This window comes from Amphiprion ocellaris, chromosome 16 (genome assembly GCF_022539595.1).
Source record: "Amphiprion ocellaris isolate individual 3 ecotype Okinawa chromosome 16, ASM2253959v1, whole genome shotgun sequence".
NCBI lineage: Eukaryota > Metazoa > Chordata > Actinopteri > Pomacentridae > Amphiprion > Amphiprion ocellaris.
Window position 1 is genome coordinate 34,520,366 of NC_072781.1, and position 21,537 is coordinate 34,541,902.

At 45.2% G+C, this 21,537-nt stretch overlaps 1 protein-coding gene across 6 annotated transcripts; it reads left to right on the plus strand.

The window, feature by feature from the left end:
* The first annotated feature begins 4,216 nt into the window (after window positions 1–4,216).
* On the plus strand, window positions 4,217–21,498 carry ppp2r5d (protein phosphatase 2, regulatory subunit B', delta). Of its 6 annotated transcripts, none has more exons than XM_035944991.2 (17): window positions 4,217–4,370; window positions 6,874–6,951; window positions 7,173–7,341; window positions 7,753–7,952; window positions 8,017–8,127; window positions 11,525–11,617; window positions 12,944–13,074; window positions 13,581–13,640; window positions 13,766–13,874; window positions 13,979–14,032; window positions 14,702–14,872; window positions 15,097–15,224; window positions 16,101–16,202; window positions 16,462–16,534; window positions 18,444–18,501; window positions 18,621–18,728; window positions 19,533–19,833. In XM_035944991.2, exons 1-16 carry the CDS (start codon window positions 4,344–4,346, stop codon window positions 18,680–18,682), a joined length of 1,626 nt encoding a protein of 541 aa, XP_035800884.1. In that variant the 5' UTR covers window positions 4,217–4,343; the 3' UTR covers window positions 18,683–18,728; window positions 19,533–19,833. The 6 variants fall into 6 exon arrangements, with proteins under 6 accessions (XP_035800884.1, XP_023119106.1, XP_023119107.1 ...); XM_023263338.3 differs by lacking the exon at window positions 19,533–19,833 and adding an exon at window positions 19,840–21,498 and having other exon boundaries at window positions 4,218–4,370; window positions 18,444–18,491; XM_023263339.3 differs by lacking the exon at window positions 19,533–19,833 and adding an exon at window positions 19,840–21,498 and having other exon boundaries at window positions 4,218–4,370; window positions 7,176–7,341; window positions 18,444–18,491.
* Window positions 21,499–21,537: the final 39 nt, after the last annotated feature.

Below are 21,537 nucleotides of genomic sequence, written 5' to 3' on the forward strand. Positions count from 1 at the left end.
ACATTAAACATCATAAACAAGCACATATTTATCCTGTAATTCTTGTTTTTGTCGCAAGTTCTTTACCTATTAAAGTACATTTTTGGATGTTTTTTTATTTGAATGTTGATTTATTTTTTTTTAACGTGATTAAATATTTTTTTCTGTAAGTTAAAATTTTAACTTGTTCCTGAAATTTTACTTTGTAATTCCAAATTTGTAGGTACATGACTAATTAATATTTTTTATCCTAAAAATATCCAAACAAAATATTTTTTCCCCCAAGATTTCGACTTCTTGTATTTTTTAATAATTTAGACAATGTTGATTTTTGGGTGAATTTAAATTTTCTTATAATTTAACTTGTGGATCTCAAGATTCATGAACTTATTTCAAAATACAGATTTTTTTCTGACTGAATTAGAAGTTTTAATTTTTGTGTTAACTCTCCTAATGTTGAGATTTTTTTTCTGCTTCATTTCCTCATAAATAATCTGTTGAATATTTCTCTTCTGAACTGTTTGGTGCTCAGTGAGGTGAAGAAGGTGAAGGTCTGACGTCCTGCAGCCTCAGGTCATGTGATGCCTCGAACTGTGATGTCATCAGGCTGCAGACGCCGGATTGGTCGAGAGTTTTCCTCCAAACAGGTAACATCAGCAGAGCAAAGCAGCTGTTTGTGACGGATCAATAAAGTTTTGTTGAACTGAAGGACGTTGTGGTTTTCTGGTGTAAACAACAACAATAAATGATCCAAATAATAAACGAAGAAGAAACCAGGTTCAGATTTGAATGAAACTCATGTGAGACAGAATAAAGCTGCAATAAACCGAGCTTTAATTCAAAATCAATTAATTCTACACCTCATATTTAAACATTTATTAAAAATAAAGTTTGTTTTCACCAGATTCTGTAAAAGCAGAACCTCCTGTTCTGGTTCTCCTTTAAGGGAAAATGTTTGCTCAGATGTTTATTCAGAATTATTACACAACCGAACAAAGTATAGACATCAGATTCACTAATAATGCAGCACCAAGAACCTCCCACTGTTCTGTCAAGAAGAGCTTCAGGAATTATCAGAAGATTTTTTTTATAAAAGCTCCGCAGCTTAGGAGGGAGGACTCTTAGGAAGGACTCTAGGAAGGACTATAGGAAGGACGACTCTCGGAAGGAGGATTCTAGGAAGGACTCTAGGAATGAGGACTCTTAGGAAGGAGGATTCTAGGAAAGACTCTAGGAAGAACTCTAGGACAGAGGATTCTAGGAAGGACTCTAGGAAGGAGGATTCTTAGGAAGGACTCTAGGAAGGAGGACTCTAGGAAGGACTATAGGAGGGAGGACTCTTAAGAAGGACTATAGGAGGGAGGACTCTTAAGAAGGACTCTAGGATGGAGGACTCTTAGGAAGGAGGATTGTAGGAACGACTAGGAAGGACTTTAGGACAGAGGATTCTAGGAAGGACTCTAGGAAGGAGGATTCTTAGGAAGGACTCTAGGAAGGAGGACTCTCAGGAAGGACTCTAGGAAGGACTCTAGGAGGGAGGACTCTTAGGAAGGACTCTAGGAAGGAGGACTCTTAGGAAGGACTGTAAGAAGGACTCTAGGAGGGAGGACTCTTAGGAAGGACTCTAGGAGGGAGGACTCTTAGGAACGACTCTGGGAGGGAGGACTCTCTAGGAAGGAGGACTCTTAGGAAGGACTCTAAGAAGGAGGATTCTAGGAAAAACTCTAGGAAGGACTCTAGGACGGAGGATTCTCGGAAGGACTCTAGGAAGAACTCTAGGAAGGAAGATTCTTAGGAAGGACTTTAGGAGGGAGGACTCTTATGAAGGACTCTAGGAAGGACTATAGGAGGGAGGACTCTTAGGAAGGAGGACTCTGGGAAGGAGGACTCTTAGGAAGGACTCTAGGAAGGAGAATTCTTAGGAAGGACTCTAGGAGGGAGGACTCTTAGGAAGGACTCTAGGAAGGACTATAGGAAGGACGACTCTAGGAAGGAGGATTCTAGGAAGGACTCTAGGAATGAGGACTCTTAGGAAGGAGGATTCTAGGAAAGACTCTAGGAAGAACTCTAGGACAGAGGATTCTAGGAAGGACTCTAGGAAGGAGGATTCTTAGGAAGGACTCTAGGAAGGAGGACTCTAGGAAGGACTATAGGAGGGAGGACTCTTAAGAAGGACTATAGGAGGGAGGACTCTTAAGAAGGACTCTAGGATGGAGGACTCTTAGGAAGGAGGATTGTAGGAACGACTAGGAAGGACTTTAGGACAGAGGATTCTAGGAAGGACTCTAGGAAGGAGGATTCTTAGGAAGGACTCTAGGAAGGAGGACTCTCAGGAAGGACTCTAGGAAGGACTCTAGGAGGGAGGACTCTTAGGAAGGACTCTAGGAAGGAGGACTCTTAGGAAGGACTGTAAGAAGGACTCTAGGAGGGAGGACTCTTAGGAAGGACTCTAGGAGGGAGGACTCTTAGGAAGGACTCTGGGAGGGAGGACTCTCTAGGAAGGAGGACTCTTAGGAAGGACTCTAAGAAGGAGGATTCTAGGAAAAACTCTAGGAAGGACTCTAGGACGGAGGATTCTCGGAAGGACTCTAGGAAGAACTCTAGGAAGGAAGATTCTTAGGAAGGACTTTAGGAGGGAGGACTCTTATGAAGGACTCTAGGAAGGACTATAGGAGGGAGGACTCTTAGGAAGGAGGACTCTGGGAAGGAGGACTCTTAGGAAGGACTCTAGGAAGGAGAATTCTTAGGAAGGACTCTAGGAGGGAGGATTCTTAGGAAGGACTCTAGGAAGGACTATAGGAGGGAGGACTTTTTAGGAAGGACTCTAGGAAGGAGGACTCTTAGGAAGGACTCTAGGAAGGAGGACCCTTAGGAAGGACTCTAGGAAGCCTCAGATAAACACCAGACTGAAGGCAATCAGACGGTGTGATGAGATTATTGAGGTCAGTGTTCCTTTAACTGAGTAAACATACAGAAGAGTAGAATCCAGGATGGTGGGATGATGGTCTGTCCTGACATGACTTCAGGGTTCTGGTCTCATCGTCACTGAAGTGGAATCCTCTGATGCTGTTATCAGATACTGACCTTCACTTCCTGCAGGTCAGACGTGGTCAGAGGTTCTGGTCTGGTCCTGGTAGAGACTGGGGGGTTTGAACTGGTCACCAACATACATCCTGGTGGATCCTCCTCCTGAAAACACAACATCACGCCCTCATGACACATCTGGAAGGTGTCTTCCTGTACGGTTGAACATCTGGCGGGGGTCTGGTGATCACAGTGAAGGAAACTTTCTCTGTCTTCAAGTGGATTCTGGCTGGTTCTGGTTCTGGTTCTCCAGCACCGACTCACTGATCAGCAGAGAAGCATCCAGAGTTTTTCAGGTTGAACTGCAGGCAGTGTTTCCTCAGAGAGGCTGAGAGGAAAACCAAAGCTGCTGGATGAATAAGACCAGTCAGAGGAGACGGAACAAAGCATCTGCTGGTTCAGAACCTCAGAACCGGTTTCCTCACAAAACTTCATGTGTCACAGCTTTGAGGAGAAACTGAACTGGTGATATTAAAGAAACACAAAGCTTCAGCTATTTGTCAGAATTTCAACTTTTTATCTCAGTTTTTTTTTTCCAGTTTTCTAAATTTTTGGACTTATCCACAGAACATGTTTTGGTGTAAAACCTGATGATTCAGTGAATGTAGAACTTAGCTTTTAATCTGGTAGTATTCATTTAGTGGGTCAAAGTATTGATGGTATCATAGAGTTTTATCTCAGAACTAATCTTTGTCTTCATGTCAAATTGTTGTTACTGTCCATTAGGTGAATCAAATTTAGATTCTCTTTTTAGAATTTTGACTTTTCATCTCATCATTTCTGTCTTTTGGCTAAAAATGCAGACTTTTCTATTCCTAAGAATTTAAATGTAGTTTTTTATAGTGAGGAACAGATGAACAGTTTAGACGGAGGTTTAAAGTTTAACTTTTATCTCACTGAGGCTTCACAACAGTCCACCTGATAACTCTGAACTTCACCGGTACCGGAGAGTCTCCGGTGCTCCTCCTGCAGCAGCAGATCTCTGGCTGCCTCCCCGGTTCGGTCCTGTCCGGCTCGGTTCGGTATCACCGGGTATAAGGTCTTTTGTTGCTGGGAAGATCCAGTCCTGCCTCACCTCCCTGCAGCCTCACCCTCACAGACAAACCCCGCCGCAGCCAATCAAAAAAATCCCACTATGCGTCGCGAGGCAGATCTGCCCGCCGGCAGCCAATCACATCAGGCGGTTCCGAAACTGGCGCAGGGAGCTGAGACAGACCGAATGACAGCGTCTGAGTCCCGCGGAAGAGCTCCACAGATCCTCCGTGGAAAAACCCTGCAAGATGCCGAACAAAACCAAGAAGGAGAAGGTGAGGCTGCGGCCGCAGTGCCGTTACATGAACTGTTCACAGCCGCCGGTAACGGAGCGGCTGCTGTTTTTGCTGCTGGAGACTTTAGACGTTTAATTTTATCGAGCGGCGGCTAGCTAACCTGCTAAGCTAACCTCTCAGGCCCCGTTAGCCGGGACGGCTAGGCTAAGCTAGGCTAAGCTAACCTCTCAGGCCCCGTTAGCAGGGACGGCTAGGCTAGGCTAGGCTAAGCTAAGCTAACCTCTCAGGCCCCGTTAGCACGGACGGCTGGGCTAAGCTAGGCTAGGCTAACTAGCTTTAGAGCTGAACCAGTGAATTTGATTAAAACTCCTCCAGCTGGCTGTTAGCTCAGCCGATAGCGGGCGGTGCTAACTCTATGGCTCAGATGAAGGCTGAGCCGCAGCCGGAGCTCCGGGAGGAGCCGCTGCTGCTCCCTGAATTATTCGTCCTAAAGATCGGCCCGGCTCCTGGAAGGGTCCCGGTGCTGATCCGGGAAGAGCTCCGGTGCTGATCCGTCTGGTTCTGGTCCATCTGAGCTTCATTAAACAGGGAGATGTGATGCTAAGCTACAGGTTAGCCGTTAGCTCTGAGCGTTATCATGTGGAGAGCGTCTGATGGGAGGTACAGAGGACAGGTAGAGTCTTGGTGAGTCTAAACAGATTCAGATGTTCAGAGCAGCTGGTTGAACTGATAAGTCCTGCAGAATATAGACTGACACAGAAACCACTCAGAGATGATATGAAAGATATTTAACGATATTAATGATATTTAACGATGTTAACAATATTTAATGATATTTAATGATAACAATATTTAACGATATTAATGATATTACCAATATTTAACGATGTTTAACAATCAGAAGAGCTGCTGATATATTTCAGTTCTTCAGGGCTGACTAAGTTGAGTAACTGGTTTATACAGAACGTTTAGAACAGCAGTAAAAACACACTGGACCTCCTTTATTTACCCTGTGGCTCTGTCATGTTCTGCTGGTTCTGTAATGTTCTGCTGGTTCTGTAATGTTCTGCTGGTTCTGTAATGTTCTGTAATGTTCTGCTGGTTTTGTAATGTTCTGCTGGTTCTGTAATGTTCTGTAGTGTTCTGCTGGTTCTGCAATGTTCTGCTGGTTCTGTAATGATCTGCTGGTTCTGTAATGTTCTGTAATGTTCTGCAATGTTCTGGTGGTTCTGTAATGTTCTGTCATGTTCTGGTGGTTCTTTAATGTTCTGTAATGTTCTGCTGGTTCTGTAATGCTCTGTACTGTTGTGCTGGCTCTGCAATGTTCTGGTGGTTCTGTAATGTTCTGCTGGTTCTGTAATGTTCTGTCATGTTCTGCTCGTTCTGTAATGTTCTGCTGGTTCTGTAATGTTCTGCTGGTTCTGTAATGTTCTGCTGGTTCTGTCATATTCTGCTGGTTCTGTCATGTTCTGGTGGTTCTGTCATGTTCTGGTGGTTCTGTCATGTTCTTCTGGTTCTGTAATGTTCTGTCATGTTCTGCTGGTTCTGTAATGTTCTGCTGGTTCTGTCATGTTCTGCTGGTTCTTGTGTCTTCAGTCTAAAGCCGGTAAATCTGACCGTGGATCTTCTGAATCCTTAACCCAGTCCAGATGTTGGACTTTAGATGCTACTGGGTCGTTCCATACATGAAGTCAGCTGATTCATGATGAAACCAAAGCTTAGAACCGACCACATGACAGAGAACCTGCAGCAGAACCAAGTGAGGGAGAACAGAGAACATAGCCTGAGGACAGGTCGCTGGAACCAGAGAACAGCTTCAGTCTGATCTGAGAACATCAGAAGTTAGATAGAACCTCCAGATGTTGATGGTCTGTGGTCGGAACGTTCAGGAAGAACAGAAGGTGGCACTGTAGAGGAAGATGGAAACCAGGACCTTCATGGTGCCTCCATGAATCTGAACATCTTTAACCATCCCTCTGAGACCCAGCAGAACCACAGAACTCCAACAAGAACTGCCAGCATAAGGTCTTCAGAAGCTTCTGATCCTGTCAGAGCAGCTGCTGACAGAATCAGCTGATCAGTTATGTGACTCAGATGAAAACAGGAAGCTCTGGGGTTCAGAAGCTCCTGATGAAAGTTTGACCTTGAGTCATCTTTAAAGCGGCAGCAGGTTTCTGATCAGAGGTTTGATTCAGGTTTTAATGTGAATCTCTGCTGATAAAACTGATCACATCATTTATTTCATCACCAATACCTGATCAATACATTCAGTAATAGTAAAGTGATGACAGGAAACAACAGTACAGAGCCTGTAGGTCCAGAAACACTTATTGATCAGTGAATGTTGGAGGATAACTGGATCAAATGAATGTCAGAGAGCTCCTAATCAATACTCTGTTCCTGATCAATGCTCTGTTCCTAATGAATAATCTGTTCCTCATCAATAATCTGTTCTTCTTCTGTGTGTTCTGTGTGGAACAGTCTGATTGATCGATGACGACGGTATTGATCAGGTGATTGAACTTCTTCTGTGTTGAAACAGGAAACGACCAAATCTGCCAAAAGCAGCTCGAAGAACAGCAACAGTGGCGGGAAGGAGGGGGCGGAGAACTCTGAGGAGGTGAGGTCACCTGACGTCTGCAGGGCCAATCAGGATGCAGAGATCTGCTCCACAGTTCAATCAGCTCAGGAAGTTTTCTGTGATCCGTTAAACCAGAATAAAATCCGTTTGGTTTGGTTGGACTAGCAGCAGAATAACTTATTGATCACCCTGATCAATAAGCCTGATCAGCTGCTGGTGTTAGCGTCAGCTGAACTGTTCCTGTGGTTTGTTTGTTGCAGCAGCAGAGTGGCAGTAAACGTCCCAGCAACAGCACACCTCCACCCACCCAGCTCAACAAGATCAAGTACTCTGGAGGACCTCAGCTGGTGAAGAAGGAACGCCGCCAGAGCTCCTCTCGCTTCAGCCTGACCAAGAACAGGGAGCTGCAGAAGCTACCTGCCCTCAAAGGTAACTAGACTTGAGCTAAACCTGGGCTAAACCCAACATAAACCCGACCTAAACCCGACCTAAACCTGACCTAAATTCAACCTAAACCCAACCTAAACCTGAGCTGCACCCAACCTAAACTTGACCTAAACCTGACCTAAAACCTGAGCTACACCCAACCTAAACCTGAGCTAAACCCAACCTAAACCTGACCTAAACCTGACCTAAAACCTGAGCTACACCCAACCTAAAACCTGAGCTACACCCAACCTAAACCTGAGCTAAACTCAACCTAAACCCAACCTAAACCCAACCTAAACCTGAGCCAGAACAGGGAACTGCAGTGAGGAACCTCCAGTAGATCAGTAGGAGGAGCATTCTTACCTGTTCAGTCAGTGAATGGACCAATGAGTGGACATTTGCCCTGCTCAGATGCACCCCCTGTGGACCGGGAGGAGCTGTTCGTTCAGAAGCTGCGTCAGTGCTGCGTTCTGTTCGACTTCGTCAGCGACCCGCTCAGCGACCTCAAGTACAAGGAGGTGAAGAGGGCGGGGCTTAACGAGATGGTGGAGTACATCACGCACAACAGCGACGTGGTGACCGAGTCCATCTACCCCGAAGCCGTCACCATGGTGAGAACCAGAACTCAGCCGGCCTCAGACACATCACCAAACACTGACTCCTGCTTCTCTTCAGTTTTCAGTCAACCTGTTCCGTACTCTTCCTCCATCCTCGAACCCAACCGGAGCGGAGTTTGACCCCGAGGAGGACGAGCCGACGCTGGAGGCGGCCTGGCCTCACCTGCAGGTACGTCCAGGGTCACTTGGTCACACAAGTGTGGTATTGTTTCTGTAAGAACAACATGAATGGGTCATTACATATCATTTCATCAAGTGGTCCCCACCTGACCCCCTCAGATTTTTCTAAATTTTTACATACTTATAGAACATTATATATGATGGAAAAATCCAAAATTTCAAGGTTTAATTGTAAAGAGTTCCAAAGTTATGACCATTTGAAGTAGGTAGGGGGTACCCTAAAATTGCAGCCAAAATTAAGACTTGAAATTTTTGGCTATTTTCAGGCTTCTATAACTTCTGAACAAAAAGAGCTAGAGTTCTGAAATTTTCAGGATCATTTCATAGGAATCCATAGTCCTAAGAAATGTGAAAATATTTACTTAAAATTTATAATTGCATGTTACAGAGAATGACAAAATTGAGATTTTATCCGTCGTGAACTTCTAAAATGCTACTTTTGGCCACCTGTTACACAATAACTAATCATCCTATTCATTAGAAATTTTATGTGCTGTATCTTGGCTACCTAGGGAATGGATCTCTGTAAAATAAAGGTCCTATGTTATGTTATGTATCAATCAATCAATCAATCAATCAATCAATCAATCAATCAATCAATCAATCAATCAATCAATCAATCAATCTTTATTGGTCATTGCACACTTTCATATACAACAAATTTTCATTTGAGCTGCCCTGCCAATGACAGCTCCGGCTGCTGTGCAGTGCTGCGCGCACCTTTCTTAAGGAAAAAAGAAAAGGGACATGTTGGGATCTGGGTAGGGATAGCAGAGGGTAAAAGAAAAAAAAAGGCTCATGGTACCAAATGAAACCTCCAATGTTGGGAAATTCAATTTGAGAAGGAACCTAAAAAAAACAAAAACCTGCAGCAGGCAAAGCATGACGTTAGACAAGGATGTGGGGGGGTTTAGGAGAGCTATCTCTTGGCCATGAAAACTTCCAGAAGATTTTGTTATTGTTCCAGGGGCACCAGGATGTAATCAGTTTTCTTCTTGTTTGGGTGGGAGAGGCACAATTTCACCTTCCCCCTACTGCTCTCAACAATTTTAGACCCCAGCTGTAGCGATTCTCACCCTGATGGCTTCCAATCTGTGACTCAAATCAACAGTCACACCAAGCAAATTGTTCATCTTACGATTGAGTTCATCATACCGAGAATCGGCAGCCGTGATCCGTTCGTTTGCATAGACCAGCAGAGTTTGGACGTCGTTTCTGTCTGCGGTCTTCCTGATTTTCCAGAAGCTCAGGCCAGTGAACAAGCCAATTATCAGCAGGCCTGTCATCATAAATCCGAATATATAAACATCTTCCACATCCTCCACGGATAGGGGTGCCAGGCACATGATCCCCTTCCACTTCCCCCAGGCGTCGATCACGTAACCAGAGGCGAAACTCCCATCCGGGCAGGTAGGCTCCCCTAGGCCTGTGCTCTTTGTGGCGACAATCTTGTCAATTGCGTTGAGAGACCAGTTAATCAATTCCATGATCTGTGTTTCGAAGGTCCTGTGCCAAGCGATCGCTCCAAGTCAGACAGACGAGACGGGACGAAGCAGCAAGCAGAAGACATGAGGGTGTGGGGAGGAAAACAGAGATAGCTACGGAGCAAGGAAAAGTGCGACCGCCTCCTATGAGAGCTGAGAGCAGAAAGTATATGTATGATATATGAACAGCTAAAAATCAAAAATATCTGTCCGACCTTTGGATTCAAAGGTCAATATCAGCATGTGGGATAGGTAGTATCACAAAATAAAAGACACCATGTGAAAGTACAGGAATTGCCCTAAATTTTGATACCAAGCACAACTTGCTTCTATAAATCCTTCTATGTTAAATGTTCAAAATAAATATGCACGTTTTCACCCCATATTTTAGCCATATATAACAGAAAATTTAGTGATTTTCAAGTGTTCAAATGTATGTATTGCAGAGTAAAGAAGATATTATGAAGTACTTACAAATTTATACGTCAACTGTTGTTAGAGTGAATGACCTTGTGTCTGAAGAACCTGTGGCAGATTTGTTGCAGCATGATCTGCATCCTGGCCAGTATGTTGCAGCTGTTTATGAAAATTACTGGTACTTGGGAAATGTTGTGGAAGTGTCAACTGAGCAGGCAGATGTGTTCCTAGACTTCATGAAACCAAAAGGCCCTGCCAGATCATTTTCTTGGCCGAAAAAGAAGGACCAGTGTTGGGTGCCAACAGACCATATCTTTACTCAAATTGCGGACTTGACGACAGCAACGGGTCGTCAGTATAAACTTAGCCAGGATGCAGAAAAGAAGGTTTCTGAACTGTTTAAAAAATTTCTGAGAAGACCGAAGACTGAACCAACTTTGCAAACTATTCTTGAAAATTTGTAAGACAGATATTTTTGATTTTTAGCTGTTCATATATCATACATAACATAACATAGGACCTTTATTTTACAGAGATCCATTCCCTAGGTAGCCAAGATACAGCACATAAAATTTCTAATGAATATGATTATTAATTTTTGTGTGACAGGTGGCCAAAAGTAGCATTTTAGAAGTTCACAATGGATAAAATCTCAAATTTGTCATTCTCTGTAACATGCAGTTATAAATTTTAGGTAAATATTTTCACATTTCTTAGGACTATGGATTCCTATGAAATGCTCCTTAAAATTTCAGAACTCTAGCTCATTTTGTTCAGAAGTTATAGAAGCCTGAAAATAGCCGAAAATTTCAAGTCTTAATTTTGGTTGCAATTTTAGGGTACCCCCGACCTACTTCAAATGGTCATAACTTTGGAACTCTTTACAATTAAGCCTTGAAATTTTGGATTTTTCCATCATATATAATGTTCTATAAGTATGTAAAAATTTAGAAAATCTGAGGGGGTCAGGTGGGAAATTTTCTTAAAATCTGTTGATTTCATATGGAATGACCCAAATAGGAGTCCGTTTGGTCTGAGAGCAGGTCTGTCTGACCGTCAGCTGAAAATATCTCAGTTAATTAGACTGAAACTGCTCTTCGTGAACACTGTTTAATACAAGACAGAAAGCCACAGTGAACTCATGTTTCCAACAACTGATCCATTTCCACAGATAACAGATCAGAAGGTATCATCACAGGACAGAACAAAAACATAAAGATGTGAACAAAATGTCTGAAAAGTGTTTCAATGTTTGCCAAACTAAATTCATAAAAGGTCTGGAAGATTTTAATAAAATGCACAAACAGAATGAAAATATAATGATAAAATACTGCCACTACATTCGTAAAACATCTGAGGAGATCTGAATCAAACAGAGATATTTGGAGTATTTTAAAGACCAGGATCCAGGACAGAACCGACTGATATAACCAGACCGTTCTGTTGTAACTTCAGAACCCAACATCTGTGTGTTTGTGTCCACAGCTGGTGTACGAGTTCTTCCTCCGGTTCCTCGAGTCTCCAGACTTTCAGCCAAACGTTGCCAAAAAATACATCGACCAAAAGTTTGTTCTTTCGGTAAGATGTCACCTGCTGAGGACTCCAGGTATCTGACTTCAGGTAGAGCAGGTGTACCTGGTAGAACAGGTGTACCTGGTAGAACAGGAGTACCAGGTAGAACAGGTGTACCTGGTAGAACAGGAGTACCAGGTAGAACAGGTGTACAGTTGCATACAGAATGATGGTCCCCCTATAACCAACGCTGGTGAATCCAGATCCCTGCAGTCCAACTCTAATCCATCCACCTGTATGTCTACATCTGGAGGAGAATCCAATGGGGACACATGCTGGACATTGAGGAATACTCATGTCTATAAAATGGGGACACTTTGGGTCAGTCCTCCCCATACGCCTCTAGCAGCACCATGGTTCAGACCAGAGAGATGTCCTGAAGTCTAGAGAGGAGATAGTTGCTTTGCATCAGAAAGGAAATGGGTCCAAGAAGATCTCCAAGCTCTAGAATGTTCCCAGAGACTCTGTTGGAAGCATCATTGGTAAGTTCAAAGCCACCACTACTGTGGCTACACTGCATGGTCCTGGTGGAAAAAAGAAGCTATCGGAGACATCAAGATTCCTGGAGACAGATGGACCAGAACCCTCGGCTTACTGCCAAGGACCTGCAGGAAGACCTGGCTGGAAGAGGAGCTGATGTTTCTGTGGACACAGTCCATGCTGAAGGGCTTAATGCCAGATCCCCTAAACGGACACCGCTTCTGAAGACACACCACAAGAACAATGGTCTCCAGTCTGCTAGAAGCAACCTATCAAAGCCACAGAAGTTCTGGGAGACGGTTCTATGGACTGATGAGACCAAACTAGAGCTCTTTGGTTCTATGGATCAGAGGAATGTCTGGGAGGAAGAACGAGGAGAAGAACACCCTGCCTACTGTGGAGCATGGTGGTGGATCCGAGATGCTGTGGGGGTGTTCTGCTTCTAATGGAACCAGGAATCTCCAACGTATTGAAGTCACCATGGATTCAGGAAGTACCAGGATGTTCAGGACAAGAACGTCCCTCAGTCCGTGAAGAAGTTGAAGCTTGGGCGTAATTGGACGTTCCAGCGAGACAACGACCCCAAACACACATCAGAACCAACAAAGGCTGGTTAGAGAAGAACGCCTATATACAGCCTCATAGCTGAAGATACAGCCTCATAGGGGGAGGATCGTTCTGAAACCTGCTTTCAGTAAAAAGTTTACATTGTGAATGGATTCTGAATTAAATGTTGATTTCTGCTTTGGTTTTATATCCAATAAAGAAACTGTTCATCAGGAGGTTGGATCATTTTACATGCAGCTGTACCAGGTAGAACAGGTGGAACCGTGACCATTTCCTGTCTTCCAGCTGCTGGAGCTGTTTGACAGCGAGGATCCCAGAGAGAGAGACTTCCTGAAGACCATCCTCCACCGGATCTACGGGAAGTTCCTCGGCCTGCGGGCCTACATCCGCCGACAGATCAACAACATCTTCTACAGGTCAGAACCTGCAGAACCTGCAGAACCACAGCTAAACATAAAGAACTGTAGTAGAACCCAAAAGAACCGCAGTCAAAAATAAAGAACTGTAGTAGAACCCAGAAGACCAGCAGTCAAACATAAAGAACTGTAGTAGAACCCAGAAGAACCGCAGTCAAACAAAAAGAACTGTAGTAGAACCCAGAAGAACCACAGTCAAACATAAAGAACTGTAGTAGAACCCAGAAGAACCGCAGTCAACCATAAAGAACTGTAGTAGAACCCAAAATAACCGCAGCTAAACATAAAGAACTGTAGTAGAACCCAAAAGAACCGCAGTCAAACATAAAGAACTGTAGTAGAAGCCAAAAGAACCACAGCTAAACATAGAGAACTGTAGTAGAACCTGCAGAACCGCAGCTAAACATAAAGAACTGCAGTAGAACCCAAAAGAACCACAGTGACAGGAAGCTCTCAGCTGGACCAGAACTCCCAGTTTGTGTGTGACTGGTTTGGTTGTTCTGCAGGTTTATCTATGAGACGGAACATCACAACGGGATCGCAGAACTGCTGGAGATCCTGGGCAGGTAACGCACAAACACACACTCTTTTCTGTGTCCTCTAACACTGTTCTGCATTCTTTAACACTCTGTTCTGTGGTCTCTAACACGCTGTTCTGCATTCTCTAACACTCTGTTCTGCGTTCTCTCAGCATCATTAACGGCTTCGCTCTGCCACTGAAAGAAGAACACAAGATGTTCCTGATCCGAGTTCTGCTGCCTCTGCATAAAGTGAAGTCGCTGAGCGTCTACCACCCTCAGGTAACTGTTCCTCACTGTTCCTCTGGGTTCTGGTACTGATGGTGGGATTTGGTTCTGTGGGTTCTGTTACTGTGGGTTCTGTTCCTGTGGGTTCTGTGTTCCAGCTGGCCTACTGTGTGGTCCAGTTCCTGGAGAAGGACAGCAGCCTGACGGAGCCGGTGAGTATCCTGGACACGGAGACAGTAATGTGCAGTGTTTGGTTTCCATAGTAACATGAAACTCCAGGTTCTAGCCCAGTTCTAGTCTGGTTCTACTCCGGTTTTAGTTCGGTTCTAAAGAGGCGGTACAGTATCTGTAGCTTTAAATGCCGCTGGCCCCTCCCCCTTCAGGAAGAAGACTCACTCGCTGTGACTGACTGGTGAAAGAATGTCTGAGAGCTTTTTATCAGAACGTCCTGACTTCAAATCAGACCTGCAGGTGTTAACGTGACCGCTGACCCTGCAGGTGACCTCTGACCCTACAGGTGACCTCTAACTGTACAGGTGACCTCTGACCCTGCAGGTGTTAATCTGACCCTACAGGTGACCTCTGACCCTGCAGGTGTTAATCTGACCTCTGACCCTACAGGTAACCTCTGACTGTACAGGTGACCTCTGACCCTACAGGTGACCTCTGACCCTACAGGTGACCTCTGACCCTGCAGGTGTTAATCTGATCTCTGACCCTGCAGGTGACCTCTGACCCTACAGGTGACCTCTGACCCTGCAGGTGTTAATCTGACCTCTGACCCTGCAGGTGACCTCTGATCCTACTGGTGTTAATCTGACCTCTGACCCTGCAGGTGACCTCTGACCCTGCAGGTGTTAATCTGACCTCTGACCCTGCAGGTGATCATGGGTCTGCTGAAGTTCTGGCCAAAGACCCACAGTCCGAAGGAGGTGATGTTCCTGAACGAGCTGGAGGAGATTCTGGACGTCATCGAGCCGTCGGAGTTCGTTAAAGTCCAGGAGCCGCTGTTCCGGCAGCTCGCCAAGTGTGTCTCCAGCCCACACTTCCAGGTACCAGAACCAGAGCCCAGAAGCAGTCTAGTACCACAAAGAACGTGAGCCTCTGCTAAAACCTGCAGCTAAACAACCAGAACCTTAAACAGCTACAGAACTGCAGAACGTCAGTCTCAATTCAGAACCAGAACAACTTCAGGGAGAACAGGCGCAAACCTAACACCATAATGGAACTGATGGTGTGTGTTTGTGTGTCGGTGTGTCTGTGTGTCTGTGTGCAGGTAGCAGAGAGAGCTCTGTATTACTGGAACAACGAGTACATCATGAGTCTGATCAGTGACAACGCTGCTAAGATCCTCCCCATCATGTTCCCCGCCCTCTACAAGAACTCCAAGAGCCACTGGAACAAGTAACACACACTCACTAAAACACACTCACTAAAACACACTATAACACACACACACACACATACATACACTTGTCCCCAGCTCCAGTGTTGATGCTAAGTTAACGTCAGACTGCAGTTTGTCCCGAGCTCCAGTGTTGATGCTAAGCTAACGTCAGACTGCAGTTTGTCCCTAGCTCCAGTGTTGATGCTAAGCCAACGTCAGACTGCAGTTTGTCCCTAGCTCCAGTGTTGATGCCATGCTAACGTCAGGCTGCCGTTTGTCCCTAGCTCCAGTGTTGATGCTAAGCTCACGTCAGACTGCCATTTGTCCCTAGCTCCAGTGTTGATGCTAAGCTAACATCAGACTGCAGCTTGTCCCCAGCTCCAGTGTTGATGCTAAGCTAACGTCAGACTGCAGTTTGTCCCCAGCTCCAGTGTTGATGCTACGCTAACGTCAGACTGCAGTTTGTCCCCAGCTCCAGTGTTGATGCTAAGCTAACGTCAGGCTGCCGTTTGTCCCTAGCTCCAGTGTTGATGCTAAGCTCACGTCAGACTGCAGTTTGTCCCTAGCTTCAGTGTTGATGCTAAGCTCACGTCAGACTGCAGTTTGTCCCCAGCTCCAGTGTTGATGCTAAGCTAACATCAGACTGCAGTTCGTCCCCAGCTCCAGTGTTGATGCTAAGCTAACATCAGACTGCAGTTTGTCCCCAGCTCCAGTGTTGATGCTAACGTCAGTCTGCAGTTTGTCCCCAGCTCCAGTGTTGATGCTAAGCTAACGTCAGACTGCAGTTTGTCCCTAGCTCCAGTGTTGATGCTAAGCTAATATCAGGCCGCAGTTTGTCCCCAGCTCCAGTGCTGCTGCTAAGCTGACAGAACTCTTGGTCGTGTTCCTCTCAGGACCATCCACGGTCTAATCTACAATGCCCTGAAGCTCTTCATGGAGATGAACCAGAAGCTGTTTGATGACTGCACACAGCAGTACAAAGCTGAGAAGCAGAAGTAAGACACATAACAGACACACAACAGACACACAACAGTCACACAAGAGATACACAGCAGACACACAACAATCACACAATAGATACACAACAGTCACACAATAGATACACAGCAGTTACAACAGACACACAACAATCATACAACAGACACACAGCAGATACAAAACAGACACACAATAGATACACAACAGACACACACAGACAGGATGCAGCTCCATCCAGCTGCTGTCTGACTCCAGATGTTTCTGTTTTTCCTCCAGAGAGAAATATAAGCTGAAGGAGAGAGAGGAGATCTGGCACAAGATAGAAGAACTGGCCCGACAGAACCCTCAGGTAAGCCCTCACCTGGTCCAGACCAGGCCTAAAAGGTTTTCACCTGGAAGTTTAACCATTGGATCATGGTGATTTTATTTTAGCTTTTATTTTCTATCAAGAGTTTACCCAGAAAGAATCTTTGATGTCGAAGTGAAATCACATTTCTATAAAATAATGGCAGTTAATTAAAAACCAAAAATCTAAAATACACGATGAGTGAATGTCTCAGGGACTGGAGCATAAAGGCTCCGGGACCTGAAGATTCAGTCTCTGGTGGATCAGAACTCCTGGATAGAACTACACCAGGAAGACTGAAGAACCAAGAAACTCTGGATGATACAAGAACATTTAAAGTTCTTGAAGATCTCCTGGAGTCCAGTTAAATCCATCATTCAGAAATGGAAAGAAGATGCAACACAAATAAATCTGACTGGAGCAGGATGTCCTCAAGACCTTAGAGACTGAAAAGAAAGAGACTGGAGAGTAGCATCATGATGTGAAGCATGGTGGAGGCAGTATCATGATGTGAAGCATGATGCTGTGAAGCACGGTGGTGGCGGCATCATTTTATGAAGCACGGTGGTGGCATCATCATGATGTGAAGCACGGTGGTGGCAGCATCATGATGTGAAGCACGGTGGCGGCATCATTTTATGAAGCGTGGTGGCAGCATCATGGTGTGTCATCTCATGGAGAAGATCAATTTTCCATCCAGATGATGAGTCGAAGCGAACAGACAAAGATCCTCAGAGATGGTTTGAAGACACCGAGGTGGACGTTCTGGAGTCCAGACGTTCTGGAGTCCAGACCTCCATCCAGCTGAGGATCTTATCTCCTGACGTTGCTGTGAACTAGACCATGACTCGGCTGAAAACTTCCAGGGATTCATTGATTTTATCAGCTTTATAGAAACTAACGGTTTGTGTCCACAGGATCCGTCACTTTCACGGTTTTCATTCATTGTTGATGTGAAACACCCCACGTAGCATTCTGATAGCAATGCCCGCTAGCTGCCTGCACCTCATTTGCATAAAGTAATCTTGAGCTTAACTTTATGCAAATGAGGTGCGTTGAGCGGAGGTCTGTGAAACTTTAGTAAACAGTCTAAACTAGCTGTTACTCAGCAGCTTATTCCTCACCTTAGATGACACGTCTATCCAGTGACACGTCTGTCCAGTGACACATCTGTCCAGTGACACGTCTGTCCTGTGATATGCCTGTCAAGTGACACGCCTGTCCAGTGACACGCCAGTCCAGTGACACGCCTGACAAGTGACACGTGTGTCCAGTGACACGTTATCCAGTGACACGCCTGTCGAGTGACACACCTGTCCAATGAGACGTCTGTCCAGTGACACACCTGTCCAGTGACACGTCTATCCAGTGACACATCTATCCAGTGACACGCCTGTCCAGTGACACGTCTGTCCAGTAACACGTCTGTCCTGTGACATGCCTGTCAAGTGACACGCCTGTCCAGTGACACGCCAGTCCAGTGACATGCCTGTCAAGTGACACGTGTATCCAGTGACACGTTATCCAGTGACATGCCTGTCAAGTGACACACCTGTCCAGTGACACGTCTATCCAGTGACACATCTATCCAGTGACACGCCTGTCCAATGATACGTCTGTCCAGTGACACACCTGTCCAGTGACACGCCTGTCCAGTGACACGTCTGTCCAGTGACACGTCTATCCAGTGACACGCCTGTCCAGTGACACGTCTGTCCAGTGAGACGTCTGTCCAATGAGGTGTCTGTCCAGTTACACGCCTGTTCAGTGACACGCCTGTCCAATGAGACGCCTATCCAGTGAGACATCTATCCCGTGACACGTCTATCCAGTGACATGTTATCCAGTGTGTGACATTTTCAAACTGTCCTGTGCACAAACTCAGTCCTGAATGTTTTCTGTTTACTTTCAGAGCAATAAGCTCCACCCTCTCCACCCAGGACTCCACCCACAAGACCAGGTGACACTGAGTGTGTGTCCGTTGTGTTACTGCAGTACCTGTTGTACAGTGATGCTGTTGTGTGTCTGTTGTGCTACTGCAGTACCTGTTGTACAGTGATGCTGTTGTGTGTCTGTTGTGTTACTGCAGTACCTGTTGTACAGCGATGCAGTCGCTGTGTACTCGATGGAAACAGAGACTCCAACAGCTGAAGACATCCAGCTGCTGAAGAAGACTGTAGAGACTGAAGCCTCACAGGTACACAACTACTACACAACACCTACACAACACTACACTACTACTGCACAACTACTACACAACAACTACGCAACTACTACACGACTACTACACAACTACTGCACAACTACTACACAACTGCACAACACCTACACAATACTACACTACTACTGCACAACTACACAGCTACTACACAACACTACACAACTGCACAACTACTGCACAAAAACTACACAACTACACAACTACTACACAACACTACACAACAACTACACAACTACTGCACAACAACTTTACAACTTCTGCACAACTACTACACAGCTACTACACAACTACTGCACAACTATTACACAACACTACACTACTACACAACTACTACACAACACTACACAACTACTACACAACCTCTACACAACCACTACACCATTACACAACACTACACAACACTACACAACACTACACAACTACTACACAACCACTACACAACACTACACAACTACTGCACAACACAACTACTGCACATTACACAACTTCTACACAACTACTACACAACCACTACACAACCACTACACTACAACTACACAACCCTACACAGACACACACATGTGTTCCCTCTAATGTTCTTTTTGCATCAGTTTGATTCATCAGGAGTAGAATTAGTTTTTTGTCACATTTTCATTTTTTTTCTTTTACATTTTTCTATTTATTTCTGTAAATGTTTTTCTGTTTTCTGCTCTTAGTGTATTTTACAGCTGTAATGAAATATTTTCCGCCTATTTCTGCATATTTCTGTATAAATGTTCCAGATTATCTGTGTTGAAACAGATAAAGCATCAAGCATCAGATGCATGATTTCTAGAAGATCTACTGAGAACCTCCTCAACCTGATAACTGGTTTGTTCAGCTGTGATCATCTCTTCCATCCATGGAGGAACGTTGGTCCACCTTCTCTGGAGAACACTTTCATTCAGATGGTTTTAGATCTTCAGCTGACCTTTAAGGTCTTCAACCAGAAGCTCAGCTGGATTCTAGTCCAGACGTTTGCTTCTTTTTCGGATGTAAATATTGTGTTTTTTGTGTGTGGTTTTTTTTGTGTGTGTGTGTGTGTGTGTGTGTGTGTGTGTGTGTTCAGGGTGTGAAGGACCTGAGGAAGGAGAAGGTTCTGATGAGGAGGAAGTCAGAGCTTCCTCAGGACGTCTACACCATCAAAGCTCTGGAGGCTCATAAGCGAGCTGAGGAATATCTGACAGCCAATCAGGAGGCTCTCTGACCGGGGGGGGGCGGCGCCCGACCCCGCCCCCCTCCGGTGCGAGGCGGTCCTGGGTGGGACGAGGACGGACCCACGCCCCACGGAGGCCAACACCTGTAGGACATGTAGAAGCTCCGCCCCCCGTCAACGTGTGTCCACTGTGATTGGACATCAGCTTCATGTTGCACTAACACCTCCACCTGCTTCACCTGCTGCACCGCCACATCAGCGCCGCCTTTTCCCCCCAGAGCTCCAGATTTAGTGTGAAGGTTTTTAGTAGAGGTCAGTACAACTCCGAATGTGTGCAGTTTTCTGGGCTCTGTGGGGAAAACGCTCCTCACTCTGTACCTGAACACAGCGCAGGTGACTCACGGAGGGCTCCGCCCCTCCGCCTGAGCCGACCAATCACCTGCAGCCTGGAGACTGAAGCAGCTTCAGTGAATGTAGACGTCAGGAAGCTCCGCTCCCGCTCTGACGCCGCCAGCTTCAGCCAATGAGAGGAGGTGTTCCCCGTCATGTGAATGTTTGTGTCAGAGTGACGGAACGTTCTGATGTTCTGTCCTCCGTCTGTCAGAACATTCCGATGTTCCGTCCTCCGTCTGTCGGTGTGGAGACAGATGACTCGTTCAAACCACTGATTTCATCTTTTTGTCGTTTTTTTTGTTTTGTTTGTTTTTGGTTTTCTGTATTTTTTACCGACGTCTCGATTCTCTAAATGTTGGAACGTTTTTGTGACCTTTGATGTAAATTTTTTTCCAGTTCCGATGCACAGAATCATTAAAACAACCTAAAGTTTGATGAAGAACCAATGTTGAACAGGAAGTAAAACCTTTAGTCGTGTTGATTAAATCCGTTCAGCATCTTTTAGTTTTTCCTAAAGCAGCCAAACATTTAATTCTCTGCGATCCGATGACCTCACGGCTCGGGGACCTCATGGCTCGATGACCTCAAGGTCTGGTGACCTCACGGTTCGATGCGTTTTTTGTTGATTCTTTTAGAACGTTCTGCCTGCAGTCATCGTTCCGTACCATCCTGTATATCGACTGACCACGCCCCCCTTACAGGGACTATGCCACGCCCCCGCTGCACTTTTTGTATTTGGGTATTTTTTTTATTGGCTCGTCATCGCTCCTCTTCCTGTCTGTGGGCGTGTCTAACAGTTCCAGAGGGGAAGCCCCGCCCCTGACATGGAGTTTATCTAGAAACTGAATTGTGTTTTTCAGTTTTTATCTAAACAGCAGCAATGAGCAGCTTCTTTCTGATCTGAGGACGTTTTCCTGAACTCTGGAGCTGAAACTAAACGGATTTCTAACAGGAAGTTATTTAGATCCTGAAGCAGAACCACAGAAATATTTGAAATCATTTCATGGATGTAAATGTTGTTTGTGTCCAGGTGCGACTGAACGATCAAAGAATCGCCGATTGATCGATACTAAACTGCTTCCCGTCATGTGTACAGATGTTTAATGAGCATCACATCGTATGAAGTCTGATTTTGTACAGATGTTCATGTATGTACAGAAATAAAAACACTCCAGTCGACTCACTGGTCCGTTTGTTTCTGTCAATCAATCAGAACAA